The sequence below is a fragment of the Microtus pennsylvanicus genome, chromosome 13 (genome assembly GCF_037038515.1).
Source record: "Microtus pennsylvanicus isolate mMicPen1 chromosome 13, mMicPen1.hap1, whole genome shotgun sequence".
Classification (NCBI taxonomy): domain Eukaryota; kingdom Metazoa; phylum Chordata; class Mammalia; order Rodentia; family Cricetidae; genus Microtus; species Microtus pennsylvanicus.
The window spans coordinates 12,876,096-12,901,963 of record NC_134591.1 but is presented as its reverse complement, the minus strand read 5'-3'; the positions used below and the strand labels follow the sequence as shown (position 1 = coordinate 12,901,963).

General features: G+C 36.8%; 1 protein-coding gene across 4 annotated transcripts in view; it reads right to left on the bottom strand.

Annotated features, from left to right (window-relative positions):
- The window catches only part of Kdm4c (lysine demethylase 4C), a 173,327-nt gene that overhangs the window by 114,046 nt on the left and 33,413 nt on the right, over positions 1–25,868 (bottom strand). For all 4 annotated transcript variants that reach the window (XR_012907586.1, XM_075947215.1, XM_075947216.1 and 1 more), the window contains 2 exons: positions 6,248–6,441; positions 604–653 (listed from right to left, as the gene is read on the bottom strand). Coding sequence is in view for 3 of the 4 variants with exons in the window: in XM_075947215.1 (XP_075803330.1) it covers positions 604–653; positions 6,248–6,441 (244 nt within the window). In the remaining variant the exon portion in view is untranslated. The remainder of the gene's footprint in view (positions 1–603; positions 654–6,247; positions 6,442–25,868) is intronic.

Genomic DNA, 25,868 nt, shown 5'->3' with positions numbered 1-25,868 from the left:
GAGTGCTGCATTTAAGAACCCACAGCAGTTCTGGATGTCTGTAATAGACCTGTAAAAAACCAAGGATGTCAACATTCCAGCATGAAGTAGTGAGGGGCTCATAAGCCCCCATTGCTAGCTGAAGAGCTAATGAAAGTTAATGATTAATAGGGGAGTGAGAAATTCTAAAACTATAAACTTAAAATATTAAAAATTTGCTGTAGAGTAGTCTTAGATAAAGGCAGAATGATTGCTACCAGTTATCACTCAAATTCAACTCTACTTGCTATTACCAATAGTTCATGACCAGCTGACATATTTGGGGGAAGAGTAAATAGCAAAAGATAAAGTTTAATGTTATTGAAGAAAGAAAAGAAATTGAGGAATAGTCAAAATTGATTGAAATTCTAAAAGCCCAGTGAAATATAAACAGTAGCTAAAATCATTATGAAGATTATATAACAGAAGAAACGTCACAAATTAATATGAAAATAAGTAACATTATTCGATTAGGGTAACATTTAAAAGCCAACAGTTGGGGGAGAACATACATGAACACAGTCAATACTGCTGAACTACCACAAAACAAAAAGCATAAGATAAGAAATGGAAAGCAAGTTTTACCTTGGGCTAATCTTTCAAGTCGTTTTCCATGCTCCGGAGGAATAGCATACCTAAAATATTAAGAATAAATAAGAAAATGTTGTTTATAATAATATAGATATTATAGTTATATAAATACCTCTGCTTACAAAATTTGAACACTAAACTGAACTTAGATAAACTGAGTAGAAAATAAGAAATCACAAAAGTCTGTACCTTAGACACAGAATGGAAGAAAATCAATATAAACTACCAACTTAAATGTCCAAGATCAATTGTAACTTAAAGGTTAGGGAGCAAAAGATCAAGATAAACAAACCCTCAACCAAAAGTTTCCTATGAACTGTAGATACTTCTGGGCATAGGTATTTTGTTTGTTTAGAAACTGGCCAGTTTTGGTATTGTTTCAAAGAAAACATTGGTTGCTATCTTTTTATAATTTTTATTATACTTACTGTTTATGTGTATGAATGCACATGTGTACCATCTGTGCTTGTGATGGTTAGTGAACAACTTTCAGAAGTTGGTTCTCTCCTACCAAGTTAGTTTCTAGGGATCAAACTTAGGTTTTCATACTTGGTGGCAAGAACCTTTACCAGTGAGCCATGTTTCAGACTTTACTGTTGTCTTTTAAGTGTAGCTTTTACTTATGTATTTATTTCACAATTATATAACTTTAAAAAAAATCTGGATTTTAATCTTTTCACCCTAAAGAACAAATATATTCATCCAACTTTCCCAGTGCAGTGGTTCTCAACCTTCCCAATGCTGCAACCCTTTAATATAGTTCTGCATGTTGTGGTGACTCCAACTATAAAATTACTTTCATTGTGACATCATAAGTGTAATTTTGCTACTGTTGTGACTCATAATGTGAATACTTTGGAGAGAGGTTTGCCAAAGGACTCTTGACCAACAGGTGTTAGTGCTTTAAAATATGCAGTATCTGAAATATTCCCTAAATTTTGAAATAAAAACCTCATGATATGACAATTCTTAGCTGCTGACAGAGAAACGATCACTTTTCTCTAAAAGTGTAAGACCTGTTAAACCCATCGTGTTTTAGTAAAAGATCACTCACTCATCCAAAAATAGTTCAGCAGCACAAATTCACCTTGGAGAGGTGGAGTGGAGGGTTAAAGTTGGAGTGTGAAGGGAAGAAGTGGAGCTAGGATGGAAGGGTGAATATGGTCACAACATGGTATACAATATTCTCAAAGAACTAATCTTTTTGAAAAACTGGACTACCCAAGAGCAGTCACCCTAGTACCTGTGAAGAATAGGTAAGTTGATGTTTGTAAGTTCAAGGCCAACCTGGTCTATATAGAGATTTCCAGGACAGACAGAGCTGTGAACATAGAGAGACTTTGTTGGGGGGAGAGGGGAGGAAAAGAAAAAAAAAAAGAAAAGCTATTTTAAGTACTATAGCAAAGAAATGGAACCAACCTAATTGTCCTTCAACAGATGAATGAATGGATAATAAAAACATAGTACGTTTATAAAACAGAAGACTACTTACCTCTAAAGAAAAATGAAATCATAAAATTTGTGAAAACATGGAAGGATTTAGGATGTATGATATTAAGTGAGGTGACACAATCTCAGAAAGGAAAGCAAAACAACCTACATGTTCTCCCTCTCATACGGATCCTAGCATTGTAAGTGTATGATGAAACAGATGTACATGTTGGTATAGAAGAGCACAGAAAAAGAAAACAAGAACAGGAAAATATGAGGGTATGAGGAAGAACTGAAGGTAAAGGACAGATGTAAGGAAAGCAAGTATTATCTAAGTGTTTTGCTAATTTTAATTGAATCTTGAGCTTTTCAGTTTTTTGATGTTAAGTACATAAAAATGTATTTGATAAATGTATTTGTAAAAATGCAAAACCCAATGTGAAGTTCCCCAGAATGGATGCTCTCTTTATAGAGTTCATTGAAATACAACTGAGTGGAGCTCCTGACCTCAGAAACACTGGACCAACATCTAGAGATCTTGGTCCAGCTAATCTCACTGTGTGATTATTTTTTTGTTTGTACGTTCTTTATAATAAAATTTTAATAAGTAAAAAAGAAATTACTTGACCAATAGAATGTTCTTTTTTGTTGTTACTAAAGTAGCACAAATTATACAAGTGGAAGTACTGGCAAGACAGGGATGTATACTATACAAATCATTCCAATGCTCTATCAAAGGGAAACTAGAAGAGGCTACTCTCTTCTTATGTGAGGAAAGGTGTTTCATGCTGGGAAGTATCACTGACAAACATCCAAAACAATTTATCTCCTATACTGTCAAAAAGATATACCACATGCTCCTGTCTATATGTCAGCCTGCATATGTATGAATTAGAGAAAATTAAATTTATATTAGAAATTGACTAAAAACAGAAGTAACCAGTATTACTAATAAGCTAATAACTACAAATGAGTAATGAATGTGGCATATACTTCATTTTTCACTGATACATTTTAAAGTCATTACAAAAAAAATAGCACGTGCCTCTAGTTCCAACATATGGAAGGCAGAAGCAGAAATAATCACTGGAAGTCTATGATCCATGTAATTTATACAGTGAGTTCAGGAACCACATCAAACCAATCTAACACTTGTAATCTCAACACTCAGGCAACTGAAACAGAATTACTATGAGCCCACCACAGTGTGAACAATGAGCCGCCATCTTAATAAATACATGCACCACATATTGTTGCAGTGGTGAGTCTAACTGCCAATGCTGTTCCCAAGGTAACAAAAAGAACACCTCAGAGCAGCGAGAACTTTAGGAAAATTTTCTTATCTAAAAGAAAAAGACTCACATACATGAAGTGGGGGACATGTTCTTTTTACTTCTTGTTCTCTTTTTCCTGGTTCCAATTCTCTAGTTCTAATTCTCTTGTTCTAATTTTCTCTAATTTTAAGGTTCAATTCTCTCATTCTAATTCCATTCTCCCTAATTCTCTGGGCACACAGCTTATATACATATTTAACAGCAAACTTCTGTCAATAAAAAGGGTTACAAAATCTTCTTCTCAGGGTCACAATGCACTTCTGAGTAAAGATAAGTGGCAGAGCTATTTACCATGGGAACACATAGGCAGGGATAAAGAGTGCTGGGCACTTCAGTACTTTAATTAAGGCTAGCATGGAAAGTGTCCCAAGTCTAAAGATATATTTTCTTATCCTGTGTTTAGCCCCAGAGTACAAGGAGAAAATTATAGGAGAAAAGCTTGTAACATTTTTTTCAAGACTGTGAGGTCAGGCTGTCTTCCATAGTCCTGGCCATCTGCAACGCCTTTCACGTGTAGAGCTGCTTCTCACTGGACTTGATTAATTTATTACTTGTTATTCCTATCCACCATATAAATTTTAGGACTAAAATATAAAGTTACTAAACTGAGCCTTGAATTTTGTACCATAAACTGAGGTTAGAAGTTTGTGCAGACTTCCTTTATCCCAATCATCCCGTTGCCCCAAGTTCTCCCCATCCTACCCTTCTCACTTTTCTCTCCCCATCTCCCCTTACCCCCCTCCCACCCCACCCTTAAGATCCCGATTTTTGCCTGGCAATCTTGTCTACTTCCCATACCCAGGAGGATAGATATATGTTTTTCTTTGGGTTCACCTTCTTATCTAGCTTCTTTAGGATAACAAATTATAGACTCACTGACCTTTATTTATGGCTAGAACCCAATTATGAGTGAGTATATCCCTTGTTCATCTTTTTGGGTCTGGGTTACCTCACTCAGGATACTATTTTCTATTTCCATCCATTTGCATGTAAAGGAAGGTTGGATAGGGGAGCAGGGAAGCACATAGCTTAATTAAGGGAGCCATCTTAGGGTTGGCAAGAGACTTGGACCTAGAGGGGCTTCAAGGTGCCCAAGGCGAGGTCCCCAGTTAGTTCCTGGGGCAGCTGAGGATAGGGAACCTGAAATGATCTTATCCTATAGCTATAGGATATGAATATACTGATGAATATTTTGCATATCACCATAGAACCTTCATCTGGCGATGGATGGAGATAGAGACAGAGACCCACACTGGAGCACTGGACTGAGCTCCCAAAGTCCCAATGAGGAACAGAAGGAGGGAGAACATGAGCAAAGAAGTCAGGACCACAAGGGGTGTACCCACCCACTGAGACAGTGGGGCTGATCTATTGGAGCTCACCAAGGCCAGCTGGACTGTGACTGAAAAAGCATGGGATAAAACCGGACTCTCTGAATATGGCGGACAATGAGGGCTGCTGAGAAGCCAAGGACAATGGCACTGGGTTTTGATCCTACTTCATGTCCTGGCTTTGTGGGAGCCTAGCCAGTTTGGATGTTCTCCTTCCTAGACCAGGATGGAGGGGGGAGGACTTTGGACTTTCCACAGGGCAGGGAACCCTGACTGCTCTTCAGAATGGAGAGGGAAGGGGAAAGGAGTGGGGGAAGGGGGGAGGAGTGGGGGAAGGGGGGAGGAGTGGGAGGTTGGGAGGAGGAGGAAATTTTTTTTTCTCAAAAAAAAAAAAAAAGAAGTTTGTGCAGTGTTAATTGCTCAAGAAATTTAGTAGAAAGTAGCTGCTGGTCTCTTATCAGCCAAACCTGGCTAAAAAAGCTGGCATAGCAGTTCTAGGTCACTTTGTGCTAATAACCTTGGTTAGACACCTGCAATTCTGTCCTTGTGCATATTTGCAAAGTTTTTAACTTACAATTTGTTCACAGAGACATTCATTCTAGTCTGAATATGCTCTTGAGGTTATGAATCAATGAATTGTATGTGGCTTTTCTTAGAAGTGAAAAGAAACTGTTGTGTTATTCATGCCAGTCTTGAGCTAGTGATAAAAAAAACAGGGCCTAAATGTCTTATAGTCCTTGTGGGGCAATAGATCTAGTTATGAAGCATATCGTAGTATATTTGCTACATATCAAAACTATACAGCTTAATGAAAAGGTATCTTCCTGACTATCCATGGATATATATGTCCATAAGATTGAGATGTAATCATATATACACACATCACGAGAGATTACACATTACATTGCAGGTATTGGGAAGATACCATTTACACACATGAATTTACAGACATAGGCAATCAGTATTATATGCAATATTTTCAATAAGCCCTGCCTATAAATTTCCTCCATCAGTTGATCACCATGTATGTCAGCCTTATAAATATCAGCTGTCATTTGTAGCAATTGTGTCATGGCTCACAACAGCTTGTGACAATATAACAACTTAAGTGTGTTGCCATTCTTACCAATACTATTTCCCATGGACTGCTAATAGGTCCCCTGATTCATTCTCCTTGTCACATTAATGACCAAATGAGGATTATCATTAAGAGAAAGCTGAATCAACAGATCAAGATTCTTCTACATCCAAGATGTCATGTTTTTAATTTTATCTCAAAATTTCTAACAAATACTCAAAGAAATAAAGACATTCCACAAATTACTTCAGATAAAGATTATATTAATCCATGGCATACAAAATGTCCATAGGAAACCACTGGGCTTAAAGTTTCTACTCAAAAATCTGAGAAGAAAAGAATGATTATATGATTACAAGTCAAAACTTCCTTACACTCTATCAAAGAATTAATTCTCTTCAATAATGCACAACACTCAATGACTCACAACTCTAAAGGATGTGAATATTAAATTAGTGACTTGCCAAGATTTGGGCTCCCCAAAATGTAGATAATTAATACTGTAGAGATCCATGTCCTCCGTGTGCCATGCAAATGTTGTTTTCCACATTCCAAAATAGAGATAGGGGGTATTTACACCCTCAATAGAAATACCGCACTCTTCTTCAACCACATCCAAGACCGTATTTAGGCGAGCTATATTCCATTCATCCACACCCTAGATAGAACCAAAACAGGGAGAAAGAGAGTAAAATCAATATTAGCAAATGAAAAACAGCATTTATTAATCAAAGTCAGGTACTACACTTATGTTTTATTGCTTAAAAGTGAAAAATATAGAACTTACTAAAAAGTGATAAGCATATATCCATTAAAATTATTCCAAAATTACTACCAACATATTGTGTTTCTATACAATTATCAATGTAAAATTGCATACAATAACTGCATGATTCCAATGAAAATTAAACGTAAGTACTCATTTCCCTCTTGGTGCTATCTAAGAAAAGAATAATAATCATTTTTATTTAAAGCAGATAGCCTGAGTTATAATGCTGATATTTGGTACATATTTAATTTGGGGGATGAAGTTTTTTATTGTTTGTTTCTTGTTTGGACATTAGTTCTAAGGGCCTATTCAACATGAAACATCACCTTAGGAAACCAAGAGCAAAACATACCTTCTGACAGCCCTCCCCTAGTCATGCCTATTTTACTTTAGTATGTGATCCACTGTGTCCTACAAATTTCATACTCCTGGAAAAATTCACATTTTTCCAAACCATAGACCCTGTACTCAGAGTAGTTCTCAATAAATAATAACAGCATATATTTCCAAGAAAATTTAAATACATAATTTCAACTGTAAACAACTCATCTAAATTTTGGTAAAATTACTGGAATAATTTAGTTTTGTTTAGCCCCAGTTAGTTCAAGGGATGGGTGAAAACTAGCTATAATTTCTGATCTAAAAGTAAAAGGAATTTTGTTGTGTTATTGTTTGATTTTGTTAACAGTGGCTGGAATGGTAGTAATGCTTATTGTTTTGGAACTTTAGGAACTGAAGCTAGGAGGATTAAAAACCGGCTCAGCTCCACAGCTAGTTTAATTCCAGCATAGACTACATAAACCTTATCTCAAAAAAAAAGGAAAAAAAGTACTAAAATAGAAAAAAATTCTGATTTTTAAGAGTATTTACCAATTAATAACTAATTTACTATAATTCATAGCTGTTTAGAATGTTTTGGCAAACAATATTGTTTTCCTCACATACTTTCCTTATAGCTAAATTCTAATACCCAAAACTGGGTACATCCGTAAAGATTCATTTCAACCTCCACAAAGTGCTATAACAGAGGGGCATTAAATCTTCTTCTATGTGAACTAAAAGGGTTGTCTCTAATAAGTATTATAGTGGCCTTATAAACAACCCTTTATATCATTTCCCTTTTACACTAAAGACCTTTAGGGTTGTTCTAGTTTTATTTTAATCTTTAAACAATTATTTAATTAATAAACTAATTCTATTTCCTAACACTTTGGTGTAAGGAAAAAAATTGAAGAAGCAGTAAAAAAGAAAGAAATCATTTAAACATTTTAGTTCACAAAATAACTGTGTTATATATAACTTATATATAACTGAAGCTCTGGAAACTGACCAAAGTCTTCTTTAAAATGCAAGATTTACATTTTAGGGATCATAGAAAAGTGCAATAAAATTCTGTAATTATTTTCTCATTTATAGGATGACATCTCTTAATTCAGGTACAACAAAACTTCAGCCCATACACTTTAGCAAGAGTCCTATTTGAAAATCTTCTGTAAATCTTTACAGAAGATTTTCAAATTTAATTAATATGAATTAATTAAATAAGCATCACAATGTAGAAACCATTTTGAAACTGAATGATCATTAAATTAAAAAAGCCACTTCACTGAATTCCTACATAAGAAAACACCTAAAGATCCTTAGTCTTGCTACAGTTCACCCACAGGAACATATGTCCATCTCCTAATAACTGAGAGTCTTGTACATGCCCCAAGATCCCCCTATTTCTTCTTGACAGATCCATTCAGCCTTTCCTTTTAGTACATCTTCAGTTCTTTCTGACTTGACCAACTCACTGAACCACCGCTGCCAGACTAGGCTGACACTCACATAGGGAAATGAAAATCCTCCTTCATGTCCTCCATTCTGATCTTCCCAAATTTATTCTTAGTCCTGCTATAGCCTACTAGTCCGAGCCCCACCTCCCAAACAACCTATATTCCCCTGTGACTTGGCCCCAGGACACCCCAAGTTCCTCCTATAGTGTCACCTTTCAGCGTTTTTTTTTTCTAGCTCATCATTTGTGACTACTCAATGACCTGTAAAACAGCACTCTACCATGGACCCCACACCCACTACACTTGGCTAAAACATAATCATTCCAACAAATCAGCTGCCTACAGAATGAGAAAACAGAAAACATTTTTACCAACTATATCTTCCATAGAGGTCTAATATTCAAAGTATATAAAGCAATCAAGAAACTAGATATCGCCGGGCGATGGTGGCGCACGCCTTTAATCCCAGCACTCGGGAGGCAGAGGCAGGCGGATCTCTGTGAGTTCGAGACCAGCCTGGTCTACAGAGCTAGTTCCAGGACAGGCTCCAAAGCCACAGGGAAACCCTGTCTCAAAAAAAAGAAAGAAAGAAAGAAAGAAAGAAAGAAAGAAAGAAAGAAAGAAAGAAAGAAAGAAAGAAAGAAAGAAAGAAAGAAGAAAACAAATAGCCCAATTAAAACATGGGGTACAGATCTAAACAGAGAATTCTCAATAGAGAAAACCCAAAGGGCTGAAAAGCACATGAAGAAAGGTTCAACATCCTTAGCCATCAGAGAAATGGAAATCAAAACTTCTTGGGAGATTTTTGTCTTATACCTGAGAATGCTAAGATCAACAAAACAAGTGCCAGCTCATGTTGGCAAGGATATGGAGTAAGAAGTCGTCTCATACATTGCTGGTAGGAGGACAAACTCATTCATCCACTTTGGAAATCAGTGTGGTGATTCCTCAGGAAGATTGAATCAATCTGCCTCAAGATATATAGCTATACTGTTTTTGGTCATATACCCAAAAGATATCCATCACAGAGACACTTGCTCAACAATGTTCATTACTATTCTATTCATAATAGTAAGAAACTGCAAACAATCTAAATATCCCTAAACAGAAAAATGGGTAAAGGAAATGTGGTACATTTACATAATGAAGTATTACTCAGCCATTTAAAAAATGACATCATGAAATCTGCAGGCAAATTGATGAAACTAGAAAAAAATCATATTCAGTGAGGTATTCCAAACACAAAAAGACAAATATGTATATATTCATTTATACATGGATAATAGCTGTTAAGTCAATGATAACCAAGCACAAATCCATAGAAACACAAAGATGAAGTAATTATAGGAACAGATAGATAGAAATAATTAGGAAAGGGAAAAAGGATATTAGTGGATGAGGGGAGCCTCTGGAATGGGAGGATCAAATGGTGTTGGGAAGGGAAGAGGGGATAGTAGTAGAGAATATGGGAAGACAGCTAAAATAAGGGACATTTTAGGGGTAGTATGGAAACCTAATACAATAGAAATTTCCTAAAATATATACATATACAAATGCAATCTAAATGAAATGACCAAATTTCTTCTCACCAAATAAAGTTTCCATTACTAGGTTTGGGTTATCTAATTGCATTGGCCAAAGGGGCCCACGGGAATCCTCAAGCAACCCATAATGCTGCTGAGACTACTGGCTGCTCTCAACAAAGTGAAAGCAGGGCCCCATTGCTAAAGACAACACCTACGCAACTCACTAAACATGGAGATGACAGCTAGTGAGAAGGCTCTTCACAAAGCCATCAATCACCCTATGTTCCAAGGTCTGTGTTAGAGGAGGGTATTCTACAAACTATCAAAAGAGAAACATAAAAACCAAGCCAGCCACAAACCCCTTTATGTAAAATGGAGTATTACCTAGTGTGGGATAATGCTTTTGTACCCTATAAAGATTTGTCACTTGTATTGGTTTAATAAAAGGCTGACTGGCAGTAGCCAGGCAGGAAGTAAAGGCAGGGCAACATGACCAGACTACGAGAATTCTGGGAAAGTAAAAATGCACAGTCTGCAGTCACCAGTCAGATGCAGAGGAAGAAAGATGATAATGCCTCACTGATAAAAGGTAGATAACACAGACAAGATTTATGCGTTAATTTAAGTTGTAAAAGCTAGTTGATAATAAGCCTGAGCTAACAGGCCAAACAATTGATAATTGATATAAACCTCTGTGTGTTTCTACAAGATATATTGTAGAAACTATCTACAAGATATATTGGCACAAAGCTTGTGGGGATAACCAAGGAATAAGTGATATGACTTAAAGCTCCTACTCAATATTGCTTAGGTGACCAAGAACCTGAGACTAGATAGTCCAGGAACCTAGGAGGAAATCTAATAATACTGGACTTATAAGAAAGAAAACAATAGTGTAGTGATAAAGATTCCTAATGATATTCTATTATATTGATAGGTCAGTATCTTGTTCAACCATCATCAGAGAAGCTTCCTCCAGCAGCAGATGGTAACAAAGGCACCCATACTCAGTCATTACACAAAAAGTGAGAGCCCTTGGAACACTCAGCCCTAAATGGGATGTCTCCAACAAATCATTCCCCTCAAGTTCAGAGAAGCCCACAGAAAAAAAGAGGCAAAAAAAAAAAATTAGTCAGGGGGGATGGAGGGCACCAAACTAACATAAGCAAAGCTCATATGAATTCACAGAAACTGAAGCAGCATGTAAAGGGCTTCCATGAGTCTACACCAGGTCCTCTGTGCTTGTATTATGGTTCCCACCTTAGTATTTTTATGGGATTCCTGAGTGTGCAAACTAGTGAGTCTCTGATTCTTGTGCCTTCTCTTGAGCTCTTTTCCTTCTGCTGGTCTATCCTGTCAGACTTCGAAGTGACAGATTTTGTTTTATCTTATTATATTTTAGTTTGATATAGTTTAAAATGCATGAATGAATGAATGAATGACTATAAACCTAGACATTAAGGCAAAAAATCATAACAGAACTGTCATTTATACCTACCGCGAGAGAAAAAGGTCAGTTTTCTTCAACAGAATGGCACTGGTCTTCCAGGGAAGACCTTCTATTCAGGAGTAGTTGACGAACAAGAAATGGACTCCACAGTTTTTTCTATGCTTTCATTTGCTTATAGTTTGGTTTGTTTTCTAGGTTTGGATGTTTTGTTATTGGATTTTTGGGTTTGTTTTTTTTGAGAAAGAACTGAAAGTTGGGTGTGGAGAGAGGAAGAGATGATCTGGACAAAAGGGAGAGAGGAAGAATGTGATCAAAATATATTTAAATTTTAGAACTGTTAAATAATAAAAATATGACAGAAAGAGAGAGAGAGGTTGTACAATCAGTAGGCTAGGGTGCAAGCTAATTTCATGAGTTCAAGTCTCAGAACTCACAAAAAGCAAATAAAAACAAGTCAATCTAGGTGTTGTGATATGCTCTTAGAATCTTCGTACTAGGAAGGCAGAGACAGATGGATTCCTGTTTCTACTTGGTAATGTCTAGGTGAGTAGGAAACAAAAAAAAAGGTAAACAGAGCCTGAGGAATAATACCTAAAGTTGCTGTATGCTAGACACGTACAGGAAGAGAGAGACAGAGAGAGAGAGAGAGAGACAGAGACAGAGACAGAGACAGAGACAGAGACAGAGACAGAGAGAACTCTTTAGTCAAATGCTGGGTTTTCAAAATCTGATGTTTTCTCGATGATTCTTCCTTTATGTCATGGCAACTACCTCTGTTCAGTTCTAACATGACAGACAGTAGTCAATATATGAAGGTCTAGTCTCTCCACAGAACTATTATAAAACAATTTCATATCCAGAATAAGCAGAGTCCTAAGGCAGAGAGTCCCAAGGCTACCTAAAACCATATAAATCCAGAATTATTTCCTCAAAGATAGTTAGAAAAATAGCATTTCTGAGTCCATTTAAAAACTTTTGAAAATGTAAATATTTTATTTTAAAAAGTACGGGGGGGGGGGTTCAGATACACTGAGATTCATAACCCATTAACATAATAAAAAAGATTAGCTGTATTATGTTCCAAAGCTACATGTGGTGGTATACATTATATAATCAGAGCCCTAAGATGTCTAACACAGAAAGAGATCACAAGTTCAATGTCCGTCTCTTCCCTGGGCTACATAATGAGAACTTGTCTCAGAAATACAAAACAAAATCCAACTCAATGGAAAAGAGCACCTGTCTAGAATGAACCAAGTCCTAATTCTAATAACTATAATAACAATACATGGGGAGCACAGGATGATCCAGATTTCAGGGTCATCTTCAACTACACAGTTAATTTTGGAGTAGCAAAATCTACCTGAAACTTTGCCTAAAAGCAAATTAAATAACTGCCTTCATTTGATTCCTAGTGTGGTGATAAAGACCATCAACCAAAATCAAATTCAGGAGTAAAGAATTTCATTCATCAAAGAGTTATAATACATCATACAAAGGGAAGGCAAGGCAAGGACTGGAGGCAGAAATTTAAGCAGTGGCCTCAAAAAATACTACTTATATATTTGTTCCTTCTGGTTTATTTAGTTTGCTTTTTTATATGATTCAGGACTACTTGCACAGTACTACCCACAATGGGTAATTAGTGATTACACATCAATCACTAATTAAAACAATACCCCAGAGCTTTGCCTACAGGACTATCTTATAGAAACATTTACTCAATTAAGATTCCTTCTTAATATGTTGAGATTTTTGACAAGTAGACAAAAACAAACAGACATCATAAATAAGAAAGATAATTAATCACTTCATAATTTATGACAAAAAATTACTGAAAGAACTTATAAAAGATTCTAAAGTTTCCAAATCTATCATTTACACCAATAACACTAAAGAGGTCATAAAAAGGAGCTCATAGATGAGACAGATTATAATATTTCTCCTATCACGAAAATGTCATTTATAATGTTAGATTAGATGCTGTATTGTTGCTTTTTCTAATGGCTGACTGTAACATGAGGGGCTGGCCTGCTTGTTTGGGTTTCTGTCCCGCCCGGTACCCCAAAACTGTTTAGCCCCAAAGAAAATCACACACAGGTCTCCATAAATTATAAGCTGATTGGCCCATTAGCTCTAGCCTCTCACTGGCTAACTCTCACATCTTGATTAACCCATTTTCCTGACCTATGTTAGGCATGTGGCTCAGTACCTTTTTCAGTGAAGCAGATCACATCCTACTGCTTCGGTGGTATCGGCAGGAGTGAGAGGAATCAACTTCCTCCTTCCCAGAATTCTCCTGTTCTCATTACATCATTTCTACTTCCTGTCTGGTTTTCCCAACTATATTTCCTGCCTGACCAATCAGCATTTATTTAAAACATGATTGACAGAATACAGACAATTCCCCCTCTTTTTTTTTTTTTTAAAAAAGGAAAATATCCATAGTCCATTTTTGGGGAATGTGGGCATAGTATTTCAGGCTCCTTCCAGCTGGTTGGGGGCGCTGATAATCTTATGGGGACCTAAAAAAAATTTAGAGTTATGATCTCCTGACTGAAGTATACTGTGAGTTTTGATCATCTCAGGCAGCAGTCCTGAACCTGTTCTGGATGAAGAACTCAGACATCTGAGCCATCTATTCCTGCAGGAGAGTTCTCAGGTGGTCTTCCTTGATCAAACTGGATTTTTCTTAACTCTGAATAAGTCCACAGCCTCTCATTTTCTGTTGAAACAAAAGCAAAGTCTCTTCTCCAAAGTAACATACCTTTTGACTTCAACTGTGAAGTAAAGGTATTGTTAAAATACCTATCTTGGATTAATTCTGCAGCATTTATAAGCAAATATCTTTTAGCAGCTGTTGCTCCTTCCTCAGCATTTAAACAATTTAAAGAGAACATAATAGCATACAGTATCAAGATTCTCTGTATATTTTCCATCTTTATGCAGCTTTATTTTAACCTCTATTTCTTTTATTTTTACTTTTAACTTTTGGCTTTTTGAGACAGGTTCTCTGTATATCTTTGTCCTGGAATTCCCTCTGTAAACCAGGCTATCCTTGAACTCACAGAGATCCGTCTGTCTCTGCCTCCCAGGCTACTACTCTCTTTCTTTCTTTTTTTTTTTTTTACTCTGAGATATATATTTTTAACACATTGTAAACCATTTAGAGGTTTTCTTCCTCTTTGAATTTCTCTTTATTGTATATCTCTCTTTTTCTGACCACATGGGTCTTTAAATTGCTAAGGAATATAGAGAAGTTTTTTGCCACAACTCTATGGCGTTTTAAGGTCCTTGCCAGGAAGCAAGCTCCAATAATGTGTCCATAAACAACATTCAAAAGCTCCTATGGCGTTTTCTTGCCAGGAAGCAAGCTGCAACAATTGCAACAATGTATCCATAGCTCCATAGTCCAGACAGCCTGCTTGAAAGAGTCAAGAGTTTTTCCTGGCAGGAAGGCCCAGAAGCAGGCATTTTAAAACAGCTCAGATTTTTTCTTCTGCTATGGCTGAAAACCGAAATGTTTTACTCTAGTCTTTTCCAAGCTTTCTCAGGCTTTCTGTGGATGTAGTTATACACATGGGCTCCATTCTGTAACATAAAGGGCCAGGCCTGCTTATTTGTTGGGGTTTTTGTCCTGCCGGGTACCCCACATCTGTTTAGCCCCAAAGAAAATCATACATAGGTCTTTATAAATTTTAAGCTGATAGGGGCTAAACAGTTGTGGGTTAGCGGGCGGCACAGAAACCCAAACAAGCAGGCCAGCCCCTCGTGTTACAGCTGACAATAGCATTTATTTTAACTGACTTTCCCAAAAGGTAGCTAACTTGATGCATGAATCTCAAAAGAGGTGAGATAACTCATATAATAGAAAAACATTTTATAGATGCTAGGTTCTCCATCTATAATAACTAACTTCAGTCAGATGAGCTTGTTTACTTTTATAACAGAATTGTGATATATTTTTCCATTAGCACATTGATCTATGGCATATTTAAATTTAAGAATCTTTACTTAATACTTATTTTTAATTACTTTGCAAGAGATAAAACAATGTGCCTCTGTTCACTTGTTTATCATTCCCTCCTATGACCCTTGCCACATCCTGGCCAATATCCCCTAGAGCAAGCTGTTCAAATAAAAGACCAGTCACCAAATTCACACAGATTTACTAATTATTTAAAGTTAGGCAAAGGCAAATTATTCTCGCAAATCTATATGATTCCTATGGCTATAAAATTTCCTTTAAATCTTCAAGGAAATGTTTATGAAGAAATGAATATAAGATTTTGCTGGCTCTTTAGTATTCAAAATTCAATGCATCTACACCATAGTCTGCAGCATTTATTCCATAGTAAAAAGTCAATTTAACTTTTCAATAACTAAAATGAAATAACTGATCCACATTAAAAGATATTTTTATTCAAAAGAGATTCTTCTCTTGTATGATACATGAGGGTTTTCTTAAAACTTTTGTAAAATAAGAATAAAATTCAACTACTGTGAAATTCATTTTGTCTTAAAGTAAGTTACAATCTTTTCCCAGCAAGAGTTTCTTTGTGTAACAATCTGAGATGTCCTAGAACCCCTAGAATAGGCTCGAACTCACAGAGGTCCACCTGCCTCTGACTCCAAAGTGCTAGGAATTTTTTAAAACTTTTTATTGATTCTTTGTGGATTTAACATCAATGCATCCTGATTCCATTCATTTCCACATCCCTTTATATCAGATCTGTCCTTGCAACCTCCCCCCAATAAAATATACTTTAAAATATACTTTAAAAGAAAAACAAACACCAAATAAAGAAGTCTCAATGTAGAAACTGTAGTTTGACACAATGACCCTCACAGTATATCCTTTTGTCCATGCATCTTTACTTTTAAGTGTTTATTGCAATTGCAATGAGTTGTTAATAGTCTGGATAGCAGCCTTTGTTCTGTTAAACCATTGGTAGTGGACCCTTACTGGGACTCCTCCTGAATATCCTAAAATCCTGTTGGTGCCTTGTGTCGTGGATATCTTGACTCCTTCACATGCTCCAAAAATTTATAGGTAAGGTGGATTTTTGGTTGGGGCAATTCATAGCCCTGGTTTTGGGCCTGGTTGATCAGTCTGCCAGGGAGAGCTCTCCAATACTGCCACCCTTGCCGCAACCCCCCCCCCCCCCACACACACACACATAACACTAGCTCATCCATCCACTGCAGCAGGCTATAAGAAGCAGGGCCATTCTCCTGCTCTCATGCCCTTGTGGCTGGCTTACCACACCCATCCCACCATAGCCAGCTCTACTGTTTTGCCCAGGCATGGTGCAGGGCCCACTCTCTGCTCTACCAAGTGCTGCAGTTAGTGAGGTTCAAAGCCAGTACTCCCTCCTCTCCTGCCTAGAGCAGTTGGCAAAGAGTTGGGGTGAGGGATGGCGGGGCATTTTCCCTCACCAATGTTAGATGGGGGGGGGGGGGGGGGGGGGCAGGGCAAGCTCTAATGTGCTACCCAGGCAAGTTGCAGTGTACACTCTCCCACTCTTAGGACCCCAAGTCCAGCTCTCCCATCAGTAAACACTTTTCAGAAAAAAAGACCTATTTCCCTTTTTGAATTCCTTTTCAAAAGACTTATTTTTACTTATATGCATAATGTTTGTATGTCTGTGTGAGTGAATGTCCAGTATGTGGCTAACAATAAACTCTAGAAGAGGATGCTAGATTCCTCAGAACTGAAATTTATAGACACTTATGAGCTTCATGATATCGGTATTGAGAAATGAACTCCAGTCCTTATTGGAGGCTATGGGAGTTACAGAAGGTAACAAATGTGTTCAGATGTCAACCAACCAGAAGAATGATTCTCTGATGGAAGAGAATCCCGTCCGAGAAAGGACTGTGGGACCAAAGACTCTGAAAACTATTGCTCCTGTCTGTAATTTTGCATCTGCAAAAGCAGCTATAGTGTCTCTTCAATACCTACATTACAGTGTATAATCTCATGTAATTGTGTATATGTAATTTCATGATTGCATTTCTATCTTATGGGCACATATATCCATGGGTGGTTAGACTTCTCATTAAACTGTACAATTTTGATATATAGAAAATATACTAGGATGTTTCATAACTAGATCTATTGTCCCACAAGGACTATAAAACACTTAAAAGACTGCTTTGTTCCTTTTACTCAGACTAACACACACATATACACACAAAGTAACAATTTCTCCCCAGTCTAAACAAGCTATTCACGATTTAGCTCATTTTTACCTCAGAGCAAGTTCAAACTAGAATGTTTCTGTAAACGGATCATCATTTAAAAAAAAAAAAACAACTTTACGAATATGCACAAGATCAGAGATGCAGATGTCTAACAAAGGTTATTAACACAAAGCAACCTAAAAAAAAAAGCATGCCAATTTTTCACTTGTTAAGTGAAAAACCTATGTCTCTCAGCTTGTCTCTGGCCAATGTGCGCCCAGCCTCTGATCACAGTCAAACTTTGAAACCTTGCATTGCAAAGATAAATGGCCTGACTCTTGATCATTTACCCAAGGAATATGCTATGACCAATGAGATGTAATTCCTGTAATTTTTTTTCCTATTACTCCAAACCTCCTGTAAAAATGTATTTAAGCTAGGTAGAGAAGCGAAGGAGAGTTGAAGCAGAATTGAAACAAGGAAGAACTATAAAGAATTAGAACTTAGAAAGAAAATTAGAGGACAGAAGAAGAAGCAGAACAATAAAGAACATGACTCAAACAACATGTGTGCCAATTCATTCCATACTCTTCAGATAAACAACCCTTAAGCTCAGTTTCGTTTTACTGTGGACTTCCTCCTTGAATACTGGAGGTGCCCTTGAAGAGCTGGACTTTCAAGCTACCAAAAAGTCCTCCAGAAGAGCAACAAGTATTCTTAAGTCATCTCTTCAGGTCCTCCTATGGCATTCTTCAGTAAGAAATGCTTAAGAGTTTTATAGTAACGCTTTATTTTCTTTCCAGAATTCTAGACAATTAGCAACTACAGATCATCTTATCTTAGAAACAAGTTCTATCACAAGTAATTATTAATTTGAAAAGACTGATTGCTCATATTAAAGGTAAATATTTGAATTGAAAGGACAGAATTGGGGTAGAGGGATGGGACTCTTCAGTCAAAGAAAAAAATCTTATAAACCCAAGGTTTACTACCTAAAGACTGAACCACTGAAGATTTGAGGTTAATAAAGAAATGGTTCCAAGCAGAAGTAACCCAACACTCTTAGAAGAAAATCTTCATCCATTTACATATGGATGGAACTTTGTCTCAAACTAAGAACAAACCTCATTGTTTCCCTAGACCCAATTCTCTGGGTCTATGGATTTTACAGATCATTCCCCACTGCCCTTCCCTTCCCTTTGAATCTCTACGTCCCAGCCCCCAACCCTGGCAGTGGCTAACCATACACAAAGTCTGCCAGAAAACCATGGACATTCCCACCTCTGTCTTACGGTAGACCAACTTCTCAGGGTTGCCCCTAGCATTGTGACAAAATGCCATAGGCAATTTTCCTGTCCTCTTGTTTAAGCTTCCTATGGATCCCCTCAGACTATCTCCCCCTGGTCTTCCATTACTCAAATACCCAACACCAACAAGCATTTCCCAATGAACACACCAGTCCAGCAGACCAGAGAAACAGGCAACACTCAGCCAAAACAGTCTTGGAAAATTCAGAGAGGAAACAGAAACCATGGAACAAAACTCCCACACAAGCAAGACAGAAGCTGAAATCAGCACCTAGAGCTATAATCAGCTCAAACCCAGATACATACACACCAGCATACGAACACAATCAATAACAACTAGGGCAATATGTCACCACCAGAGCCCAGCCATCCTATCACAGCAGGTCCTCAATGTTCAAACATAACTGAAGTATATAAAAAAAAAGACCTTAAAACCAACTTTATAAAGATGATAAAGGTCCTTAAATAAGAAAGGAATAAATCCGTTAAAGAAATCAAGGAAAGCACAAAAAAACAATTGGAGGAAATGAATAAATGTCTTAAAGAAAGACAAGAAAAAACAAAGAAACAGAAGGAAACAAATAAAACTATTCAAGACCTGAAAATGGAAATAGAAGTAATAAACAAAGCACTAAGGGAATCCTGGAAGCAGAAAATGTAGCAATGCAAAAAAGAACTACAGAGGCAGCCGTCACCAATAAAATACAAGAGATGAAAGAGAGAATCTCAAGTGAAAATAGAAGAAATAACCACATTGATCAAAAAAAAGTTAAATCTAAAAAATTTCCTGATATGAAACATCAGGAAAATCTGGGATATATGAAAAGGCCAAAGTAAGAATAGTAGGAGCAGAGGAAGTCAACAAAAATACCTTAACCAAAAATTTTCTTAACCTAATGAAGTAGATGCCTATGAAGGAACACGAAGCAACCAAAACACCAAAAAGATTGGACTAGAAAAGAAAGTACCCTTGCTACATAATACTTAAAATACTAAACATACAGAAAGAAGAAAGAGTATTAAAAGCTACAAGAGAAACAGATATATCAGTATTATACCTGACTTTTCAGTGGAGAGTCTAAAAGCCAGAAGGGCTTGCAATGATGTCCTGCAGATTAAGAGACCACAGATGCCAGCCCAGATTATTATTCCCAGCAAAACTCTTATTCACCATAAATGAACAAAAAAGACATTCCATTATAAAGTAAAATATAAATAATATCCATCTATAAATCCACCCATACAGAAAGAAAACTCAAAGCCAAGGAGGTTAAGTACACCCATGAAAACAAAGACAATAAATATTCTCACATCAATAAAACCAAAAGAAGGGTAGCATGTACACGCGCGTGTGCATACACACACACACGTGTGCATACATACATACATACATACATACACACACACACACACACACACACACTACCATCATTACTACCACCTGTAACTGGAGGTTTCTGTCCTGCCCGCCAGTTCCTAAATAACCACTCCAAGGCTTAATGTTAATTACAAATTGTTTGGTCTATTACCTCAAGCTTATTATTAACTAGTTCTTACGCCTTAAATTAGCCCATTTCTATTAGTCTACATTTTTTCCACGAGGCTCATGGCTTGTTTCCTCACATCTTTCTTTCTTGTTTCCCAGGTGGCTGCTGGCATCTCCCAGATTCTGACTTCTTTTTCCCTGTATTCAGGTTGGCTTTCCCGCCCAGCTATATTCTGCTCTGCCTTAGGCCAAGGCAACTTCTTTAGTGAGCAATAGTAATAAAACATACTCATGGCACACAGAAGGACATTCCACTTCAACCACCAGCAACAATAATAAAATAAAGGGAATTAACTCACATTGTCATTGCTCAATATCAATGCCCTCAAATTCCCAACAAAAAGACACAGATTAAGAAAAATTATACAAATATAGGACCATTCAAGAACCATACCTCAACAACAAAGATATACATCATATCAGGTTAAAATTTGTGAAAAAAAACATCCCAAGTAAATGGAACTAAGAAGCAAACTGGTATAGTCATTTTAATATTTAACAAAATAGACTTGAAACCAAAATTGTTCAAAAGAGGGGGGAAAGAATATTGCATATTCCAATGAAAGGAAAAATCCACCAAAATGACATTTCATTCTTAATATCTATGCCCCAAACACAAGGGCACCCTCTTTTGTAAAGAAACACGACTACAACTTACATCACACATTGACCCTCTCACACATTAAGAGTGAGAAGCTACAACATTCACTCTCACCAACTGGCATGCCATCAATACAAAAACTAAAGAGAGAAATGCTGGAACTAACTGACTTTATCAAACAAAGGAACCTAAGAGACAGTTATAGAACATCTACCCAAAGGAAAAAAAAAATACCTTTTCTCAGCACCTCATGGAACTCACTCTAAAATTAACTACATACTTGGAACATAGCAAATCTCAATAGATACAAGCAAATTAAAATGACTCCTTACATCCTATCAGACTACCATGGATTAAAACTGGGCATCAAGGGCAGAAAGCGTACAAACTCATGGAAACTGAACAACTCTCTGCTCAAAAAATATTGGGTCATGACTAAAATTAACGATTTTATAAAATTCAATGAAAATGAATATACAACATACCCAAAATTATGGGAAACAATGAAAGAGGTGTTAACAGGAAAGTTCATAGGCAAAAATGCCTAGCCAAAAAAAAAAAAAAAAAAAAATTGGAGAACCCTCATACTTGCAACTTAACAACATATTATAAAGTTCTAGAAGAAAAAGTAAGCTAAGAAGAGTACATGGCAAGAAAGTAAGAACTGAAATCAATAAAATAGTAACCAGGATAATACAAAAAAAAAATTAGTGGAACAAAGAGTTGGTTCTTTGGGAAAATGAACAAGATAGATAAATCCTCATCTAAAGTAACTAAAAAGCAGAGAGAGAATATCCTAAATAATAAACTCAGAAACAAAAACGGGGACATATCAACAGACCAAAATAATCCAGAGTATCCTTTAAAAAGACTTTGAAAACCTATACTCCAAATTGTAAAATCTAAAAGAAATGAATAATTTTCTCAACAGGTACCATTTAACAAAGTTAAGTCATGATCAAATAAACAATTTAAGTGGACTTATAACCTCTAGTGAAATGGAAGCAGTCATTAAAAGTCTCCCAATCGAAGAAAGCCCCATGACAAATGGTTGAGTGAAGAATTCTATCAGGTTTTCAAAGAAGCAACACTAACACTCCTCAAATTACTCTACAAAATAGAAACAGAAGGAATATTGTCAAATTCATTTTATGAGGTTACAGTTTCCTTGATACCTAAGCCACATAAGGACTTAACAAAGAAAGAATTACAGACCAAATTCCCTTATAAATATTGATGCAAAAATACTCAATAAAATATTGCAAAGCAAATCCAAGGCCATATCAAAAAGATCATTCATCATGATCAAAGAGCCTTCATCCCAGAAAGACAGAAATGGTTTAACATATGAAAATCAGTAAATGTAATACACCATATATATAAACTGGAAAAAAAACACATTATCATTTCATTAAGCAGCTGAAAAATCCTTTGACAAAATCCAATATGCCTTCATGATAAAAGTCCTGGAGGGATTAGAGATTAGGGACATATCTAAACATAATAAAGGCAATTTACAGCAAGCCTGTAGCCAAATTCAAATTAAATGGAGAGAAACTCAAAGCAATTCCACCAAAATCAGGAACAAGAAAAAGTTATCCACTCTCTCCATATCTATTCTAGACAGTATGTGAAGATTTAGCTTATGTTTAAAATTTTAGTTTAAGTACTTAAGTTTTGGGGTGGGTGGGGTGGGGTAAAGGGAGATAGGGAGAGAGAAGGGAGAAGGGGAAGATTGGGGAGAGCTTGGGGAAATGAGATGGTTGAGATGGATGAGAGGTGGATATGGGAGCAGGGAAGAAGATATCTTAATTAAGGGAGCCATTTTAGGGTTGGCAAGAGACTTGGCTCTAGAGGGGTTTCCAGGTGTCCAAGGGGATGTCCCCAGCTAGGTCCTTGGGCAGCAGAGGAGAGGGTGCCTGAACTGGCCTTCTCCCATAGCCACACTGATGAATATCTTGCATATCACCATAGAACCTTCATCCGGCAATGGATGGAGATAGAGACAGAGACCCACATTGGAGCACTGGACTGAGTTCCCAAGGTCCAGATGAAGAGCAGAAGGAGGGAAAACAGGAGCAAGGAGCAAGGAAGTCAGAACCGCGAGGGGTGCGGTCACTCACTGAGATGGTGTGAATGATCTATGGGAGCTCACCAAGGTCAGCTGGACTGGGACTGAATGAGCATTTGATCAGACTGGACTCTCTGAATGTGGCTGACAATGAGGGCTGACTGTGAAGCCAATGATAATGGCAATGAGTTTTGATTCTACTGCATGTACTGGCTTTTGGGGAGCCTAGACTGTTTGGATCCACACCTTCCTAGACCTGGAGGGATGGAGGAGGGCCTTGGACTTTCTACAGTGCAGGGCACCCTGACTTCTCTTAGGACTGGAGAGGGAGGAAGAGAGGAGGTGGAAATTTTTAATAAATAAATAAATAAAGTAGTTAAGTTTTAGCTTAAGTCGTAGAAAGGGTTATTCACAACATGTGTAATTCCAGTTCCAGAGAACTAACACCCTCTTTCTGGCCTTCATGAACACCAGGCACACATGAACACATATACAAGCAAAACACTTATACATAAGAAATAAAATAATTTTTAAAAATCATACAAACTATCTCCTGGGTATGGCATATGCCAAAATTTCCATCCAGGTGCCTCACACAGCAAGGTCTTACTGACAAGAAAGAGGAATATTTCCTGAAAATAATACATTCCTTTTCCTAAGTAGTTGACTCCTAAACAAGCAATTTTCATTGCTTGGTCAATCTTTGATAGACAGACAGAAGAAACATTATAAGCAGCTATGTGCAAACTGCACTTCTTCTTCCAAGGATAACTACAAAACAAAATTTATCTCATCAAACTACTCCAAGACTATGCTAGAGAGTATCATTACAGTCTATAGATTTTCTTTGCCTTGTTTTTCTATAATATTATCACAAGTGGCAACTAAATTTGTCCAATGCCTAAGGTAGGGCAAGTAATATATATTCTTTTTTAATTATGTCATCTCATTTTATCCTATGAAAGTGACAAGTGTCCTCAGATGCCATTTCATCTGAAAGGACTGTAGAAAGGTATAGCTTGCCCAGGATCTCAAAATCTCAAAGTTCATAACCACAAAGCCAAGGATGAAAAACTCTAGCCTGCGATGGCTCTATTGTTTCTGAAACAATGTACCCAAGAAACAGCCAAGAAGTCAACTCTGATCCATTTGAGCTTTACAAAAAAAAAAAAAAAAAAAAGCAGAACTTCTCCTTTATCTCCTAATACCTTAGAAAGCAGAAAAATAGTGTGCTTTGGGGCCTTTATTTTTTGGGGTTTGATGTTGTTTTTTGTCTTTAGGTAGGTCCATCAAAATTTAGAAATAAGTAAAGTCATGTAGAACATTCGTGGCTACACTCACAGACAGGAAGTCTTTTTTTTTTTTTTTTAATTACAAGGGCTAGTAAGATGCCTCAAAGAGTAAAGGTAAGTATCACTAAAGCTCAAGACTTGAGTTCTGTCCCTGAGAAGCAAATGATTTAAAGAGAAAACTAGCTCCTACAAATTATCCTTGTAAGACATCCTGTGGCTGGCATTTGCCACTCACATACACACTACTAAAGGAAAAAAAAAATGTTATTTTAAAACTCAAAGAAATAATCACTATTTCTATTTTTTTTTATTTAGTTTGGTTTTATTGTTATTTTGGAAACAGGTTATCTCTATGTAGCGCTAGCTGTCCTAGAACTCTCTATAAAAGGCTAGCCTAGAACTCACAGAGATTTGCCTTACTCTTAAAGACATGTGCCACTACAGCTAGCAAGCTTTATATTTTACATTTACATGTACACAGCTTTGTTGATCTTAAAAAAAATAAATCTAAATCACAGGACTTTATCTTCCTTTTGAGAGAATAAAAACTAGAAGAATTCACACCATCTTGAGGAAGCAGAACAGAAATTAAACATTGTTAAAACAGTTTAATACTGTCAAATTCTTGTTAAATAATAAGCCATTACTAAAAGCACTCCGTTCATCTCCCTCCTTCCATCCTTCCTTTTTCCCTTAAGACAGGGTCTCAAATAGCCCAGTCTGGCCACAAAAATCACTATATAGCATAAAATGATGAAAAACTCATCTCTTCCTGTTTTTACAGGTGTAATCCATCACCCTGAGCTCTATTTACTCCATTTTATTTCTTTTTCCTTTAAATGTGTTAAGATGTTATGGGCCAGGGCAATTTAACTCCAACTGACTGCTGTAGGACTCTTCCTAGGAACCTCTGCTGCCATCCCAAAGAGCTCATGGAGCACTCACATTTTGAACACTCCAATGAAGTAGCCATATCTGTGTTCTGGAAACCATATTGCTTACTACTAAAGCATAACTCTCGCTCATAAAAAGATTGTTTGAACTACAACTGTTTCAAACTGCCTGTACAAGACTTCTGTGACAACACCTCAGTCTGGGATTGATATACATAGTCCTGCATTTCCATGAGGACAAATGTGACTGATGCAATATGATGAAAGGCTTCTGAGAAGTCCCAGAGCTCAGGTAGAGAACTGTAGCAATGGAAAAGAGAGCAAAAGCAGAAGAAGAAAAGCAGGCAAAGAGCTAAGGTTAAAGAAAGAAAACTACAAAGAACCAAAGGAGAAAGATTATGGGCCTTGGTCACTGAAAAATGCAATAGAACTGCCAAGTTTGAATGGCAAATAGTTTCAAAGAGCTGCAATAGGTTCACACTTTGGGATGTATCCACTAGTAGTAGCTCAGTACTGGGCAGATGTAAATCTCAGCTTCTTGTTGTGTGACATTTTACTCTTGATTCTTTGAATGGCCAGACACCCAGCTCCCAAATCAATCACACATAGAGACTTATTCTTAGTTATGAATGCCCAGTCTTAGCTTGGCTGGTTTTTTGCCATCTT